The sequence below is a fragment of the Urtica dioica genome, chromosome 9, assembly GCF_054948205.1.
Source record: "Urtica dioica subsp. dioica isolate 48M chromosome 9, U.dioica_male_clone48M_v1_H2, whole genome shotgun sequence".
NCBI classification, from domain to species: Eukaryota; Viridiplantae; Streptophyta; class Magnoliopsida; order Rosales; family Urticaceae; genus Urtica; species Urtica dioica.
The window spans coordinates 18,804,828-18,824,363 of NC_142764.1; the positions used below are offsets into that span (position 1 = coordinate 18,804,828).

Here is a 19,536-nt window from a genome sequence, read left to right on the forward strand (position 1 = left end):
ATCTAGTTTTTGAGGTCTAAGTTTTAAGGATAATACGAAAATCATTTTAAAATTATTGGATAAAAAATCCATTAATTGAGTTTTATTCCAAAATCATGACTTAGAATTACGTTTTTAACTCTAATTTTATTTTCCTCTCTTTTCTCATCTCATTTACTTCTCTCCTTATTGAATCAAAACAAGTGTTGTTGATATGATAAATTTATAATTTTGTATTATTTTTATAGAATTTAAATAATAAATTTATTTTATAAAACTACTAGATTTAACATCTATAAATTTATTAATAAACGTGTCAATAAATCTTCAAAGAAAAATATTAGAATTTTTGAAGATATGTTAACATCCATAAATTTATTGACAAACATGTCAATAGTTTTTCAAAGAAATTATCAAATTCTTTGAATATTTATTGACATCTAAGATTTTATTGACAAACATGTCAACAGATCTTCAAAGACATTTCCATATTTTTTTAAGATTTATTGACAAGAGAACATTGACAAACATGCCAAGAAATCTTCAAAGGGAAAAAATTTCCAAATTTGAAAAACATTAAAAAAAAAAAAAAAAACACATCGAAGTCATATATTTAACTTCACATATCACTTGTTTTCTCATAAAACCTAGATTTAATGTAAAGCCCTAAACTCTAAACATAAATAAAATGAAGAATGAAATCAACATGAAGAACAAATAAATACAAAGAACTAAAATGAGCCAAACATTTGCCTCTTAAGAGTCCAATGGTCGTGAGGAGGAAGAACTCAACTCAGTCAAGCGCAAGGAAGAACCCGAGAGAGAGAGAGAGAGAGAATTAATGATGAATATTTCGGCACTCAAACATTTATATCTATTATGTTATGGTCATAGTTTTAAAATAAAAAGTAGTTAATAGTAAAAAAAAAATGACTATAATTTAAAAATTATACCTAAATTTTACCCAAAGAGTTGTACCAATGTTCCATTAGAAAAACCATAGATGTTCATTGAGTTTATTTAAAATTCATATTTTGGGGATTAAATCAACAAATAGTGTGAAATTACCGACTAAACTATGTTCGGTATCACTCGGAATCAGTAATTTCAATCACTATTAATTCTTCTTTTTGGGAGGCTATACAAATAATGTCTTGGAGGGGCTATAAAAATATGCAGTAGCGACTTTGTATTTTGAAGGCCCTAGTGACAATTATACGAATAAAAAGTAAATTTCAGTATATGCAGTAAGTGTAATCCCCCTATCAAAGGATGTATATATGTTTTTGATCTCCATTAATATAGGTGGATAATTTTACAACGTTAGTAGAAGAGAGTTCATATCGCTGTCCAAAAGTTTTGATCTCCATCTCATTCTAGGTCCCAAAAAAAAAAAAAATACTATTCATTAACTCGATTATTTCCCCATAAAGTTTTATGGGAAAGATAGTTATTTTTCATGCTAATTCTAAGATTATCGATTTTCAAACTTCAAAAATACTTATTTCTTTTAATTGGAACGGTAAACAACTATTATTCTAACTAAAATTCTAAACAATAGTTTAAAAAAACTAATTGAAACTATAAACCACTATTATTCTAAATAAAACTCAAAACGGTAACCAAAAAAAGAAATTAAACTGTAAACATTAAGGAATATAACTAGGTTCTAAAGTTTAAAAAACTATAAGCATCCGATTTTTATGGGATTAACAAAATTGGGTGTGTAGTTGTGAAAAATTTCTCAGTTTTTTCAATTAATGCGTCAAAATTGGATTTATTAGGTATAGCAAACCTGCCCATAACTAGATTTTGTAATTTAGCCAATATTTAGTAAATGAGAAATTGTCTCAATTAGTAGCAACTTTGATATTTTGAAGTAAAATAAGTTAAATTGTATTTTTGAACACTTCTACTAGTAATTGTAGACATGAAAGTATACAATTACTAGTAAAAATGTCCAAAAACATAGTTTGGCTTATTTTAGTTCAAAGTATCAAAATTGCTACTATTTGTGACTAGTTTTCTTAGTAAATTTGCAATCTAGCAATTAATCGAACTAAGCGGTGCATAAAATCTCAAATTGTTTACCCTTATTTTTTCAATCTTGCTATGATGGTTAGTATCCCATGTTTCATCATATGGGGAAAAAAAATAAAGAAACAAAATCAATTGCATGAATGAGATTTGATGCATTATGTCTAAAAACCCCAAACCCTTTTATGAATTTTGAGAAATGACCACAAATGCTAGCAACTTTGATATTTTGAACTAAATAAACAAAATTATGTTTTAGGACACTTCTACTAGTAACTGTAAACATGAAAGTATACAGTTATCATATACTGTAGACTTATAAGTATACAAATAACAATAATTGTAAATATATAGGTCTATTATTACTAGTAGAAGTGTCCAAAAATATAATTTGACTTATTTTAGTCCAAAGTATCAAAGTTGCTACTATTTGTGGCCATTTCCCTTAGTAAATTTTACAATCTAGCAATTAATTGAACTAAACGGTACATAAAATCTCAAATTGTTTATCCTTATTTATTCAATCCTGCTATAATGGTTAGTATCCCATGTTTCATCATATGGAAAGGGGAAAAAAAAAAAGAAACAAAATCAATTGCATGACTGAGATTGATGCATTATGTCTAAAACCCTCCAAACCCTTTTATGAATTTTGGAAAATGGTCACAAGTAGTAGCAAATTTGATACTTTGGATCAAAATAAATCAAATTATATTTTTGGACACTTTTATTAGAAATTGTAAACATGAAAGTATACAATTGTCATAAACTGTAAACCTGTAAGTCTACAAATAACAACAATTATAAATATATAAGTCTATAGTTACTAGTATAAATGTCCAAAAACATTATTTAATTTATTTTGGTCCAAAATATCAAATTTGCTACTAGATCTTCATAAAATTTTTTTCTATGTTTTTTATTATTTTTTCTTTTTTAAGTTTTTGTGTTTCTAAGTTTGACATGGATTTCTAGTTTAGACTTTAGATATCATTTTTTTTTATGCTTATTTAGATTTGAACGTATTTTATGTGTTTCCGAGTCGAAATGAGCTTATAGTTTAATTGTTATTTATTTCTGTTATTGTTGATCAGTAATCAAATGCTGTTTTATGTGTTTTTTGCTTAAACATGATATTTTAGTTCAAGTATATATTAATGTTGGTTGATATTCGAATGTTGATAATTTCTTTTTATTTAAAAATGACATTTCGTTAGATAAACAATAACTACCTCATAATATTAAAGTATTCATATTGCAAATAATAAATGAAAATTATATTTAGAATCTTAAAAATTTGAATAATTTCCGAAATTTTTAAAGTCGATATTTGAATAATGAATAACGTTTAATTTCTAATAACTTATAATTTTGATTTTTGCAGCTCAAAAAAGTCTCGAGTATTATTGCTTTTGTGACCAATTACGTTCGTACATACAGCTTCTGTATGAATCATTTGAAAACAATGGCGGTCCTCAATAATGTAAATATTAGTTCATTACATGTAAACACAATCAAGACCACATACAAATACAATACAACACATCAGCTTATTGATGGACACAATTCAATAAGTTATTCATCGTCAAAAAATAAAAATAAAAACTTTCAAACAGAACCGTTTGATTTTTGGCTCATCAACTCAAAAATATCGGACACTTTGCTTGTGTAGAAATCGGGCTGGATCTTATTAGAAGGGTCTCGAAGATTTGGCAGAGTTGTACATCCTAGAACAAAAATCGCAAGAACACCCGATTCAGAAATTCACAACAATTCTTAAAGTAGAACAAAAAAAGAAAATGTAAACTTGCAAAGAAATGAAATTACCTGAAAGAACAAGCAGAGTCTTACAGCCAGCATTCTGCCCGAACAAAATGTCGGTGTCTAATCTATCCCCGACCATGCACATCCTAGAGGGACTCATCTGAAATCTGCAAAATTAGAAAAACAAGAACAGAGCGGGTAAATAAATACGCTGTCATGAAAGAATTTTTCGAGAATCGGTACTAAGTTGTAAATTACTTTTGTAGCAAAAAGTCCATCATGAAAGTGGACGGTTTTCCAACCACAACAGGCTCTTTCTCAGTTGTTCCACACACCGCAGCAACCATACACCCGGCACCTAAAACAAAACAAAACAAAAAAAATCCCATATCGTTTTGACAACTGAATCTCGGCTGACATTTCGCCTATGAATTATAGGTCGGAAAAAGACAAGAGGAAGAACTACCAGGCCACTCTTGCATGGTTATATGCCCGACCGCGTCTCGGTTTGTAGCAACGAACAAGCATCCCGGATTCTCGCGTATGCATAGAGTTGCGTATCTAAAGATTTAGATAACGATAGTAATCCGAAAATCGTGTCAGTTTATAGAAAAAAAAAACGAATAAGTACTTGATAATACGGATTCTTAACTGAAGTTTGTAATAGTTAATTTGATGGTCTAATCCTACCACCACTGCTCCGACCTAAGCAAAAAAAAGAAAGAATGTTATACTGAGAGAGAGAGAGAGAGAGAGAGAGAGAGAGAGAGTAGTGAAGATCTTATATTACGCTTTCGTCGTGTTCAAAGAAACTGCCCGGTCTTAAATCGACCCCCTTTTTCGCATCTTCCTGCAACAATAATATTTTCTCAATCAAAGAAACTCCTTGCAGATTGCTCACAATAGCTAAAAAAAAATAGTAGCTCAGAATTATCAGAATGCTATAAAAGGGACAAAATCATGGACTTACAGGACCACCAAGACCTGTAAATCCAGCTAGTTGAAGCTCTTCTAATATCCCTTCTTCGCCTATGACATAAACCTTCAAGTACAACAATAACAACATAGTTTCTTTCAGGGTCAAATGCTAAAACAAGTAAAGCCATGAAAATTCTAAGCTCTGATAGTAAAATTACAAGACCGAACCAATTCCCTACCTTTTTATTCTTGGGAAATTTATTGATCTTCAAGTACATAGCAGCCGCGAAAGAGGAGGAGAAAATCTCATCCTATATATGTTGGGGAAAAAAGTGCATATGCTTATTTACGATAAAACAAAGAATTTTTTAAAAAAAAAGTATTATGTATTTTAAGAAGAAAAAAAAAACCTTGGATACTGAAATGCCGAGGGAAAGGAACTTCTCTGCATATTGACTTCTTGATTTTGTGGAATTGTTTGTGACGAATACAAGCTTCTTTCCCTACACTCAAAATACAATAAATTACCCAAATATTTTTTTAATCATAACAAATACATCCGGAAATGTTACGTAAATCAATAAGGATAAAAAGATTACCTTTGAACGAAGAAATTCAAGTGTCTCTACTACGCCGTCGATGAGCTCATAGCCCTTCCAAATTACACCTTTAAAGATCGAAAACGACGAAACTTACAAACTGTTCAAGAGAGAGAGTGAGATTTTTGGGGCTTTGAAATTACAAAAGAAAAATGAGAGAAAGTGAAACCATCGCAGTCGAAGAGAAAAGCGTCGACGGAGTCGAGAAGATGATCAATGTTGTGGGCTGAGAGGAGCTTTGAATCTGCAGAATTCGTTTCCATGGCAATGATGATGATTGGTTTTCAGGTCTGATTCGGAATAGCTGCTATTGTGTTTATAATATAGAAATTACGAATCTGTGCGACGATTTTGTTTGTTTTTTTGTTTTTGTTTTTTGTGTATGTGTGGACTGTGGAGAGAGTGATCAGAATATACTCTTTCCGCTCTTAGAATTTATAACTTTTATTATTTAAATACTATTCTTTCAAGCACGCGACTTTTTGTGACATTTTTTCATATTTATTATCAGATATTTTTTATACTTTTGGTTCTACTCCCAAATTTTTAATAACGCCATTCCTTTTTTTTTATATATATACACTTTTGATTTTAATCTTAAAAAAATGCAAATTATTTTAATTATTAAAGTTTTTTTTTTTATAATTTGTGCTTAAATATATAATCTAATTAATTGTAATGCGATGTGAATGTGAAGGTAAGAATGAAAAATAGTATTAAAAAAAAAATTTATCATATGATTTGTCTTAGTCTTACCAGATTTCCGGTGCATGCAAGTGGTGCTAAAAATGAAAACTCATTCAGACTTTTTCCCCATTAGACTAAATCTCTAGGGTGAATATTTGATTGGGATCAATGTTACATATTTTTCAATAAATCTTCAAGTGTCACTGAAGTGAATCTCCGACGAAAAACCATACGTTTTCAAACAAAACTTGCGGCTTTAGATCTGACCAAGACAACGATGCCAAAAATATAATATATAGTTTTAATAAAATTGTCATTGATAATAAGATTATAGATGCAGTTTCGTAATTTTTTTTTTTCTATTTATTCTTTACTCGTTATTTTCAAAATCAAGAACTTTTCTATATGTTGATCTTTTCTCATTTTCTTACTTTATAATATGTATTTATTTACCATGATCTCATTGCATTACATCGCAAATCATTATATTTTAAAGACAAATATTTTGTACTAAATAAAACAATCTGTTTAAAAAAGTACAAAATGACTTGTTTAGAGAAATTGTGTGGGCTATTACCAAGTATTCTACACAAGTCTAACTATGTTACGTTTTAAACCTATTCCTCATGTTTAAAAATTATTTGAAGACCAAGTCAATTGAGCTTTAAAAATGTATCTGTTGATTTACGGATCAAATGTTTATAAAATGTGAAAAAATATATGTACCTTACCTACCCCTTAATTTATTTGCTTTAAGATGTACCTAATTACAAACCACGTCAGCGCTGTTTGTTGACGAGCTCCACATTTTAAAAGAGAAATTTCATTTTCTGGGCTTAATAAACCATTAAATATCAAGATTAGACCCTAATGTTTAAAAATATCTAAATACGAACTTTTGACCCAAAATCGGACACAAATACCCTTGATTCAAAAAACCCATGTGTTTTCTCTCATTTTCAAATGATTTTCATCACAAATAATTTTCATTTTCGAATTGGTTGCGCTAGGATTAGAATTTTCGGTGGTCGAGCTCACCGCTGAGCTCGTGGGGTTCGGGGCAACGCCCCGAATTTTTTTTTTTTTTTTTAAGGATTTTGGGTATGTGTTCAGTTTCGATTTTGAGGGTTTCACCTTGAATTTCATCGTACGACATCGTACAGCATCGTACGATGTCGTACGATGAGATACAATGAATCTCACATTGAATCTCATCGTACGACATCGTACAGCATCGTACGACATCGTACGATGAGATACAATGTGAAACCCTCAAAATCGATAAAATTCATACACATTATAATGTACGATGTCGTACGATGCTGTACGATGTCGTACGATGCTGTACGATGCGATACGATGAGATTCAATGTGAAACCCTCAAAATCGAACCTGAACACATTCAATGTTGTACGATGTCGTACGATGATGTACGATGTCGTACGATGTTGTACGATGTCGTACGATGCTGTACGATGTCGTACGATGCTGTACGATGCGATACGATGAGATTCAATGTGAAACCCTCAAAATCGAATCTGAACACATACAATGCTGTACGATGTCGTATCTCATCGTACGATGCTGTACGATGCCGTACGATGCTGTACGATGAAATTCAAGGTGAAACCCTCAAAATCGAAACTGAACACCGCTGAGCTCGACCACCAAAAATTCTAATCCTAGCGCAACCAATTCGAAAATGAAAATTATTTGTGATGAAAATCATTTGAAAATGAGAGAAAACACATGGGTTTTTTGAATCAAGGGTATTTGTGTCCGATTTTGGGCCAAAAGTCCATATTCAGATATTTTTAAACATTAGGGTCTAATCTTGATATTTAATGACTTATTAAGCCCAATTAATGAAATTTCTCTTTTAAAATTGGGAGATCTGCAGCGAGATGTTAATTAAAGCACTTCAGCGAGATGTTTATTTTATTATTTATTATTTTTTTTACACATTGGCCTCCAAAGATTTTGTTTTTACATATAGCCCCCTCTAACATAAGAGCCTGGATTTGTCACTGGACAGTCAGACAAGCCTATTGAGAGAATGAACAAGAGGCCAAGTGCTCGAAGAATTTGTGTTGTATGTTAGATTTATTATTCAAGATCCAAATAACAATATTATATATATGTATAAATATAAATATATTAATGATATTTCAGATCAAACATTCACTAAATTATCAAAGATGTTGTTCTACTTGACAACGCTCGGTCTTGCACGGTTCCTGACCGAAGATCCACCGACTCCTCGCGAGGACGAAACCGATCGTGATGTGCTAATGGCGTTTAGCGCATGGAAGGATTCCGACTACTTGTGTCGGAATTCCGTGATGAATAGTCTCAACGACTCGCTGTACAATGTGTATAGTTCCAAACGCTCCTCCAAAGAGCTTTGGGAATCACTGGATCGGAAATACAAAACCGAAGACGCGGGCTCTAAGAAGTATATCGTGGGCCGCTTCCTCGATTTTCAAATGGTGGATTCAAAGACCGTGGTGAGTCAAGTCCAAGAGCTGCAACTTATCATCCACGAGATTCATGCCGAGGGAATGACCATTAGCGAGTCATTCCAAGTTGCCTCTGCCATCGAGAAACTACCCGCGGGGTGGAAGGACTTCAAAAACTATCTCAAGCACAAGCGAAATGAGATGAGTTTTGAAGACTTGGTTGTCCGTCTCCGAATTGAAGAAGACAACCGTGGCTCCGACAAGAGGTTCAAGATCCACTCCGAGAAGGCCAACGTCATTGAACATGGCGAGAGCTCGAGGGGAAAGAAACCCGCCCACAAGCTTGGGCCAAAAGGAGGGACGTTCAAGAAGAAGAAGCATCAACAAAAATTCGTTGGGAAATGCTTCAACTGTAACAAAGAAGGTCACCGTGCTACCGATTGTAGGAAGCCAAAGAAGAAGAAGGAGGCCAATGTCGTGGAGGGCGATGATGAACTCCTCGTCGCTGTGGTCTCCGAGGTGAACATGGTGGACTCGAACCCCAAGGAATGGTGGCTGGATTCTGGAGCAACCCGCCACATATGCTCTGATAGAAACTCCTTCTCCACCTTCGAGCCGATGGAAGATGGAGAGAAGTTGTTCATGGGCAACTCTGCCACCTCTGACGTCAAGGGAAAAGGCGACGTCCTTCTGAAGATGACATCTGGGAAGGAGTTAAAGCTCACGAACGTGCTCTATGTGCCCGATATAAGGAAGAATCTCATCTCTGGAACTGTGCTGTGTAACCATGGGTTTAGAATGGTTTTAGAGTCTCAAAAAGTTGTACTATCTAAGAATGGGATGTATGTGGGCAAAGGCTATATTAAGAATGGGATGTTCAAGATGAATGTAATTGCCATCAAGGCCAATGAGATTAATAAGAAGAATTCTTCCGCTTATATGATTGAGTCATTTAATTTATGGCATGGTAGATTAGGTCATGTGAATTATGACACGTTGAGAAAATTAATTAACTTGGATTGCATTCCAAAGTTTAATATTGACTCAAAACATAAATGTGAAATTTGTGTTGAAGCAAAATTAACGAGAACATCTTTCCATAATGTTGAAAGAAATAGCGAACCTCTTGACTTAATCCATACCGATTTATGTGATTTAAAGTTCATACAACAAGAGGGGGTAATAAATATTTTGTGACTTTTATTGACGATTGTACAAAATATTGTTACGTTTACTTGCGTAAGAGCAAAGATGAGGCAATTGAGAAATTTACCATGTTCAAATTAGAAGTTGAGAATCAACTTAATAAGAAAATTAAAAAGGTCCGAAGTGACCGAGGAGGAGAATATATTGAGCCTTTTGGGGCGTTTTGTGCACAACATGGTATTATTCACGAAGTCACTCCGCCTTATTCTCCTCAATCAAACGGAGTTGCCGAACGAAAGAATCGCACACTCAAAGAGATGATGAACGCGATGTTGTTGAGTTCTGGGTTACCCCAAGAAATGTGGGGGGAAGCAATTTTGTCTGCAAATTTCCTTTTGAACAGGATACCCCGAAAGAAGGAGGATAAGTCTCCGTCTGAGTTATTTAAAGGAAAAAGACCTTCCTATAAATATTTGCGAATGTGGGGGTGCTTAGCCAAAGTGATGGCGCCTCCTCCAAAGAAAATGAAGATAGGACCAAAAACTGTAGATTGTGTCTTCATTGGATATGCACAACACAGTAACGCATATAGATTCATTGTGTATGACTCGAAAAACCCCGATATACACAAAGATTCAATTATGGAATCTAAAACTGCTTCGTTCTTTGAACACGTGTTTCCTTATAAGTCTAAGGAAGATGTACCCAGTTCATCAAACCAATTTCTTGACGATATTGAGGAAATAACTCAAGAAAATAATGACGAGTCTGGGGACGAGACAGAGTCCGAAGGACCTAGACGAAGCAAACGAGCAAGGGTGGAAAAATCATTTGGTTCTGATTTTCTGACCTATATGCTAGAGGCTCCACCTCAAACCTACAAGGAGGCTGTAAACTCTGTTGAGGGTCATTTATGGAAAGATGCCATAAGAAGTGAGATAGATTCTATCTTGCAAAACCATACTTGGGAGTTGGTTGACCTTCCTCCTGGAAGTAAAACACTTGGTTCTAAGTGGATCTTCACGAGGAAGATGAAAGTCGATGGTACTATTGATAAGTACAAAGCAAGACTTGTAATCAAAGGGTATAGACAACAAGAAGGGTTGGACTACTTTGATACATATTCTCCCGTGACGAGAATAACATCCATAAGATTGATAATTGCATTTGCTGCATTACGAAATTTAGAAATTCATCAAATGGATGTAAAAACTGCTTTCCTTAATGGAGATCTCGAAGAAGAGATTTATATGACTCAACCCGAGGGTTGTATTGCTCGTGGACAAGAAAGGAAAGTGTGTAAATTGGTCAAGTCGCTTTATGGCCTTAAACAAGCCCCAAAGCAATGGCATGAGAAATTTGGCACTGTGATGATGTCAAATGGATTCAAAATCAACGAGTGTGATAAATGTGTGTATATTAAAGTCACTGATAATGGTTATGTGATTTTATGTTTATATGTTGATGACATGCTAATTGTGGGTAGCAATAATCGCATGGTTCAGTCCACGAAAGATATCTTGAACTCAAGATTCGATATGAAAGATTTAGGACATGCTGATGTAATTTTAGGTATCAAGATTACGCGTACGACTAACGGAATTGTCCTAGATCAATCACACTATGTTGATAAAATTCTAGACAAGTTTGGAAAGAGCGATTCTGGAGTCTCTAGAACTCCTATAGACATTAGTCAACACTTGTCTAAGAATAAAGGTGAATGCATCTCCCAAATTGAATATGCGAGAGTGATAGGCAGTCTCATGTACTTGATGAGTTGTACGAGACCTGATTTGGCCTACACTGTTAGTAGACTAGCTCGATATACGAGTAATCCAAGTGCTGAACACTGGAAAGCAATCGTGAGAGTGCTGAGGTATTTACGATTCACTCGTGATTACGGTCTACACTATACAAGATATCCTGAGGTCATTGAAGGTTACACTGATGCGAGTTGGATATCTGATATTCAAGATTCTAAAGCCACTAGTGGATATGTATTCACTCTGGGAGGTGCGGCTATATCTTGGAAATCCTCCAAACAAACTGTGATCACTAGATCCACAATGGAATCTGAGTTTGTTGCGTTGGATAAATGTGGCGAAGAAGCTGAATGGCTTAGGAATTTCGTAGAAGATATTCCTGATTGGACTAGACCCGTGCCTGCAATATGTGTATATTGTGATAACCAATCTGCTATTGGTAGAGCACATAGTGTGATGTATAATGGTAAGTCTAGACATATCCGTCGACGACATAATACCGTTAGACAACTTCTCTCATCTGGAGTCATAAGTATTGACTATGTTAGGTCCAAAGAGAACATTGCGGATCCGCTAACCAAAGGGTTAAATAGGGACCAAGTAGAGAAGACATCTAAAGGAATGGGACTGAAGCCCATGGCAAATAAAGCCAAGGCAAAGGAAACCCAACCATGATGACTGGAGATCCCAAGATCTTGGTTCAAAGGGACAACCTAATTGTCAAAGGCTAAGTGAGGTCACTGTGGGGGTAACCCCTGATCCTATTCCTATTAAAATAGTGACTCCCGTACGAGGTTAAGCTTAGAGCTTTTAATGATTCTGTGAAATTGGATTGTTGAGATTCCGAATGAGTAATGCGGGATTACTCTTAATAACTGAATCACCTATGTGAGAGAGAAGTGGGACCGCTTCAAAGGAGAATTAATTGGGCTTAGTTCTTTAGAAACTCTTGCAGAACCAGGCGAATGTTCAGGGCCAAAATGAACATAACCATGAGAACTGAACCTGTGTCAGGAAAATATCAGTGGGGGATACGTTTATCGTTTATACAAAACGACTAACAGTTCAAGGACATCGTGTCTACTGAGTAGTTAGTAAAGATGACATATCTTTCCGAGGGAAGGTTCAAAGGCTCTACCTACCTATCCTATACTGGTATTAACCGTAGAATCTATCACCACTTTGAGTCGTGTCGTGTCTTTATAATTGTCGTCTCACAATTTCATTCATGTGGGGGATTGTTGGAAGAATTGTAAATAATAAGCTTTATTTACAAGTAAATGGATGATTTGTGGCTAATATTTGAGTGGGGTCCACTCATCGGAATTTGTTAATTCTTGCGTATTCTTATTCCTCGTTGCGTTGGGTATAAGATTGATTATTTATTTGCCAAAATCATTACTATAATGAATGAGAAATTGATGCTCAAAGTATGCTTAAAGAACACATTAGTCATGTGGAAATAAAGTGAATTGCAAAAGTCCCACATGGGTTGGGTAAGTGTGTTGTGGTAGTATTTATATACCATCCTCTCTCTTTAGTGGTCAAGCAAGTGCAAGAGAGGAGAGTGTGTGTGGGTTATCTCTTAACCCCTCACGCGCGCACACACACACACACGCGCGCGCCGCCGCCGAGCCGAGCCGGGCCGGGCCGGGCCCCGCCCGGCCCGGACCCGGGCCCGGGTTTCGGGTTTCGGGAATGTCTCGGTCTCGGGCTTGGGCTTGGGCCTTGGGCTTACCCTTAACTTTTTATTGCAAAGTTCACTTACGATTTCTTTTAATTCCATAACATAACCTTTGTGTTATGTTGGGAATTAATTTATTCTGCATGGGATTAAATGTCTGCATGGGATAAATGCATTACGTGTGCCTTTATTCTGGAGAATAAAGGAGACTTAATGGAGACGTTTTTGAGCGAGCTTCCAAGGCTGCTCACGTTCAAAACCTGCAGAGTTAGTGAGCAGTAATGAGCATTAATGTATTAATTTGAGGTTATGGCTGAACGTTTTAGATGGTTCAAATTCGGAACCTCCTCTGCTTGCTCGGCTATAAAAGGCCTTCGAGTCTCTCATTCTGGACACATCCGAGAACACTCCTCTCTCCCTCTCTTTGAAATTGTTTTGTTTTGTAGTCTGGTGATAGGTTCTGACGCTCTGGTTCTAGTTCGCCGAAGCCGAGTTTTGTGGTGCATTGCTCGTCTTGAAGTCGTTGTATCCTGGGAGGCTTTCGCTCACGAAATCCAGCACCCGTGGGAGGGCGATAAAAGCTTCAAGGAAACCGTCAAACGGGCCTCGACCTTTCCTTGTTTTCTGTTGCTATTCCGGTTTATTTTCTTTTTAATTTCCTTGCATGTGTCTTGTAATTTTCTTATCAATATTTTATTAATATTGCTAACATATTCATTGTTTTAGTATAAGTGATTCAAGTAACATACATTGAAATTAGGCAAAATAGTCATTTAAACTTTGATTAAGAAATATATCAAATTATTTAGCAAAATTCTAAGGTTTTTTTTTTAGTTTTTTTAATAGCTAAATGGTCAAAGTTTTGATTATTTGGTTAAATAATCTTTTTTTTTTCAAATTGATTAGTTTTAACTATCCATATTTAGCTAAAATATCATAAATTTAGTCGATAATTGATGCATGAAGAAAAATATTAATGTATATATAATCTTCAATAAAGTAATTATATATATGTACATTAAAGATTGATACAATAGTTTTATAATATTCAATCTAAATAGGTAAATCTTGTATGTTTTTTTTTTTTTTTTTTTTTTTTTTTCTAATAGTTATTATCAATCATAGATTTTCACATATAGATGATTTGGTAAGTTGTTTTGCTAATAACATGTAGGCTTAAATAACTCTCAAGTAAAAGGTATTTTAAGATAGAAAAAAAAAAGTCGGGTAACTAAGAAATACAAAGATGTATGTGGTAATTAAGAAATTCAAGACACATTCTTGATACAACAATTATCATTTTAGTTAAAAATATATCTAGCAGTAGGAAATTATGGTCTTGTTTGTCCAAGTGAAAGCTAGATATCCTTGTTTCTATTGTGAGTTCTTGACGGATTGTGTTGTGAATGTGTTAGATTCGATATTAGAAGTGTAATGTTCCTTCATACAGTGCATCCAACTTCTCACATATCGGAGCTCGATGTAGGTTAGTCAATTCTTGTGAATATTTGAGAAATACCATTGTAGTTTGTTTGCTTTCCATTTCATGTATTTGATCATTTGATCGGGCAAGGTTCTACTTTTTTTTTTTTTTGAAGGGAAAAAACTTTTCATTCCAAAAGCATTTGGCAGTCTTTCAAAATAGGATCCGCTAACCACACAGGGATAGCGTCAATCCAAACACCAGTACACCCCAGGGACATACAATACTTAACAATAAAATCCGCTGCTTTGTTACACTCCCTTGGCTTCCACGAGCACACCACATCCAGCCGCTCGAGAGTCTCACAGGTGTCGAAGATGATCGGCCCTTGGGGGCCCAAGAAAGTCTTCCCCCACACCAGCTGACAGGCCCGAAGACAATCAGATTCCAGCGAAGAAACCCGAAGCCGATGCTCGTCCAGAAATCGCGAGCCTTCCCGAAGAGCTAGGCACTCTGCTAGGACAGCAGAGTTTACCGCACAGAGATGCTTCGCCCAGGCTCCCAGTACGATCCCCTCGCTGTCTCTGACTACTCCTCCGATCATCGCCGTGCTTGTAGCAACGTTCCAGCTCGCGTCCACGTTCATTTTAAGCCCCCCCCCTCTCGGCGGAGCCTCCCATCGTCTGGCCATCGAGCCTCGCGTGTTGCCCGTCGACCCCGATGTGGACATGTTGGTTGACTGGAACTCTCCGATGGCTGCCGCTGCGTCTTCAACCCAAAATGAAGCGGGTTTCGCCACCGATTCAAATATCGCGAGGTTGTGACTCTTCCAACAGACCCACGCCAGCCCGCAAAACAGCGCCAGGTTCGCCGACGAGAGATCCTTTAGCGCTCGGAGGCAAAGGTCCTCGAAAGTGGACGCACTCGACTTCTCCGCCCAAACCGCCAAGCATGACTCCCCCCACACTTCCCTAGCTCGCTGGCAGTCCCAAAATGCATGGAAAGCCGTCTCCGGGAGATGCCCACAGAACGGGCAAAAAGGGAGGCACGGAACTCCTCGGCGTCTGAGATTCCCGTAAGAGGGGAGCACCTCAAGGAAACCCCTTCAGATAAAATGCTTGATTTTGGGTGGGATCTTTAGAGCCCACATCTTCACCCACCAAGAGCCCCGGCCCCCATCCTCCGAGCTCGAAGGCCCCTGCTCTTTTACTTCCCTCGCCACTCGATACCCCGACTTCACAGAGTAGAGCCCATTCTCCTCAAAGTGCCAGACCATCTCATCGCTCCTCTGAGATATACTCAAGGGGATCTTCATAATCGCATCAACATCATACGGGAAGAAACTCGCTTCAAGCGCCACTCGATCCCATCTTCCTTCCCGAAAGAAATCTGCTACTTTGAGCGAATCCATACTCTCCGTTCTCCGAGCAATCGGCGTAAAGGAACCTTTCCTAGGAATCCATGGCTCCGTGAAGGCATTAAGATCGCCTATCCCGATCTGCCACCTAACCCCTTTAGCCATCAAGTCCAGCCCCCATCTAAAGCTTTGGCAAAGAACCGACGAGCGGTTATCGCAGCGCAGACCAAGGATCGACGAGTTAGCATGGTATTTGGCCTTAAAAACTCTCGCCATAAGGCATTCCGGGTTCCTGAGGATCCTCCACACTTGTCTTGCAACTAGAGCTTGGTTAAAACACTCCATATCTTTGAAACCCAAACCTCCCACTCTCTTGGATCTCGAGACCAGTTCCCACCGTTTCCAGTGGATCTTCCTTACGTCCTCATTCCCGCCCCACGAAAATCGGGCCACCATCTTTTCTAGCTCATCGATAAGAGTAGAGGGCAGACGGAACAGGCTAATCGAATAGGTAGGGATCGCCTGCGCCACAGCCTTAACAAGCACCTCCCTTCCACCTGCCGAGAAGATTTTTGCTCTCCACGCCTTGAGTTGCTTCTCCACTTTACAAACGATCGGGCTAAAAGCTTCCACTCTCCGTCGCCCAATAGACATCGGTAAGCCCAGGTAAGTCTCAATCTCACGGCTATGGGGGACCCCTAGCATATGAGCGAGCAGCCCCGCATCCTCGTCACTCACATTCGGGGAGCAGCAAGCAACCGATTTAGCCAAATGAACCATTTGCCCCGACCCTCTTTGGTACACTTCTAGCACTCCTCGGAGAGCGAGGCAGTTCTCGTAGTTCGCCTCGCAAAACAAAAGACAATCATCAGCGAACAGGAGATGACTAACCGAGGGGGCCGAAGTGCAACACACAAAGCCTTTCATCAACCCAAGCCGCTCCTGACTTCGAAGCAGCGCAGAGAGACCCTCAGCCACGAGAAGGAACAGGTACGGGGAGAGCGGGCATCCTTGACGAAGACCCCTAGATGGGGTTACCAAACCACCCACCCGACCATTCACCACAAAAGAAAACGACGGGGTAGAGATGCACTCCAAAATGACTCTCACGATCCTCGGACCAAAGCCCACCCGGATAAGCATGGCCTCGACGAACCCCCACTCGACACGGTCGTAGGCCTTGCTCATATCCAGCTTCAACGCCATAACTCCTTTCTTTCCCCCAGTACGTCTTTTGAGAGAGTGAATAAGCTCGAACGCTGTCGCCACATTATCCGAGATAAGCCGTCCCGGAACGAAAACACTCTGATTCTCGGCAATAATGCAGGCGAGAGCCAACTTGACCCTATTCGCCATCGCTTTCGTGACTATCTTGAGGAGGACATTGCACAGACTGATTGGGCGGTATTCGGAGATTTTCCTCGGGTTTTTTTACCTTCGGAATAAGGACCACATTGGTCTTGTTCCACTCTCTGACCGACTCTCCCCCATTAAGCACACCCAGGCAGTCTCGAACCACAGCAGGACCCACTACGTCCCAGTGTTTTTGGAAAAACAAAGCATGAAACCCGTCAGGCCCCGGAGCCTTAGTAGCTCCCATAGCAAAGAGAGCCCCTTTAACCTCCTCCTCTGTAAAACTCTCCTCCATGCCATCACGCATCTCGGTGCCCATCCGGCTGAAATTGCACTCCGTGATGGCCTCAAAATCATGTATCCTTCCTCCATTAGACGAGTAAATGCGAGCAAAATAGCGATAAATGACTCCCCGGATCCCCTCCTCACTGGTCTCCCAGCCACCGCGCTCATTCTCAATGCCCCGAATAGTATTACAACTCTTCCTCCTCGACGCCCTCGCGTGGAAGTACTTGGTGTTGCGGTCGCCCGCTGCCAGCCAGTCCGCTCTCGCCCTTTGCCTCCAGTAATATTCCTCTAGCTGCAAGAGGTTATCCAGCTTCTTTGTCAATTCACGACCCCTGGCCTGGTTCTCCTCCGAAACCTCTTCGTTACCCACTCGAGTTAAAGCCTCTTCTGTCTCGCGAATCTTCTTCGCTCGTCTCCCAAACAGATTTTTAGCCCACTCGGTGATGAGCGATTTACAGCACGCCAGCCGATCCACGCAATTTCGCTGGTTGCTGGCCTGGCCCGGCCTTGTCCACCCCTTCTCGATGACCTCCGCACACTCCGGGCTCAGCATCCACCCTGGTTCGAAAGCCCATCTTGTCCTGCCATGCCGGCCTCTCAGGTCTCTGACAACACTCACATCCGTGTCTATAAGGAGTACCCTGTGATCCGACCCATAAAAATCAAGGTTTTCCACTCCCCCTCTCGGGAACATCTCTTTCCACGCACGAGTCGCGCAAGCTCGGTCGAGTCGGCACTTGACATTGTCTCCCCCAACTCTCTTGTTTCCCCACGTAAGCATCTCTCCTTTGTAGCCCAAGTCTAAAAGGCCATACTCGTCAAGAGCTCTCCCAAAATTCTCCATGTCTCGGGGACACCTCCTCCGGGCGCTAACGTGTTCAAAGTCGAAAAGCACCTCATTGAAATCACCGGCACAGATCCACGCATCCTCCCCTCGGTGCCTCAACCGCCTCAGCAGATCCCAAGACAAAACCCGACTTCCAGCATCTGGTTCCCCGTAAAACCCTGTGAAGCGCCACCTGTCTCCATTGTCGTCGAGAATTCCCATATCAATATGGCCTCTGTTGTAGCTTCTAATCTCAACCGAGATCCCATCTCTCCACAAAATACACAAACCACCACTCAGACCCTCCGAATGCACTGCTAAGCCACATTTGAAACCCAGTAACCACTTTAAACGTTCCGCCTTTTTCCCCCGGAGTTTTGTCTCCGAGAGAAAAATGAGGGACGGACTCCGCTCGCGGATAAGCCTCCCCAAGCGGTTCACTGCCCGGGTGCTACCCAGCCCCCGAGCATTCCAACATAACGCGATCATGGCGTCCGGACAGCCTGCCCCTTGGTGGCCGCCGATATCTGTGCCTCACCCGGTTGGGCTTCGTCAATCTCTCCTAGTATCTTCTCCTCCCCCCCATTACCTTCAGCCGGCCCACCAGAATCCCTCGTATCCGGCATAGCCGATGAGGAAGAGACAGGTTGTGGAAACTCAATTGAGGACTCCTTTTGGGCCTCCCCCCGGTGACGTTTCGTACCCCGAGGAGCCGGGGACCCTGACTTCGTTTTTGGGAGGGGTGTTTTTGGAGGACCCATGGGCCTCCTTTCAGGCGAGAGGAGAATCGCCACTTCATGGAGGCTGCTCTCGTCTTCAGCCCCCGCACAAATCGCCACCGTAGAGCTATCCCCGCCTGTTCCTCTCCAATCGCTCTCCCGCTGCTGATTCGTAAACCCCAGGCTTTGAGCCGCCAGGGTAGCAGATTTTTTTAGGCCCGGTCCAATTGGAGGGGAATTTGGGCCTAAAAAATCCCTTCTTTTAGATGGCCCACATACTTCAGGCCCGCTCCTGGGTTGCACGTGATCTCCTTGGGTATTACCCTCCTGCTTTCCCAACCCCGTCTTCACATATCGAGGGTACCCTCCCAAACCGGTATTAGGTTCACTTCCTTTCTCCTTATCCAGGGTTTGCCAGCGAACCCCACTCCCCAAAGAAGTAACCTGGGTTCCCTGTCTCACCTCCGCCCTCGAGCCCGTTGTCCTAGGCGCCACAGTGTTCAGGCCTTCAGCATCCTGTGTCCGGCTCAGAAC

At 39.5% G+C, this 19,536-nt stretch overlaps 1 protein-coding gene across 1 annotated transcript; it reads right to left on the minus strand.

The window, feature by feature from the left end:
- Positions 1 to 3,471: 3,471 nt before the first annotated feature.
- Positions 3,472 to 5,719, minus strand: PGLP2 (2-phosphoglycolate phosphatase 2). The gene is made up of 11 exons (XM_089626965.1): positions 5,467 to 5,719; positions 5,298 to 5,365; positions 5,109 to 5,201; positions 4,938 to 5,009; positions 4,751 to 4,822; positions 4,571 to 4,630; positions 4,433 to 4,485; positions 4,247 to 4,341; positions 4,039 to 4,138; positions 3,844 to 3,947; positions 3,472 to 3,743 (listed from the first exon to the last, which is right to left on the minus strand). Exons 1-11 carry the CDS (start codon positions 5,558 to 5,560, stop codon positions 3,625 to 3,627), a joined length of 930 nt encoding a protein of 309 aa, XP_089483091.1. The 5' UTR covers positions 5,561 to 5,719; the 3' UTR covers positions 3,472 to 3,624.
- Between the last annotated feature and the right edge of the window lie 13,817 nt (positions 5,720 to 19,536).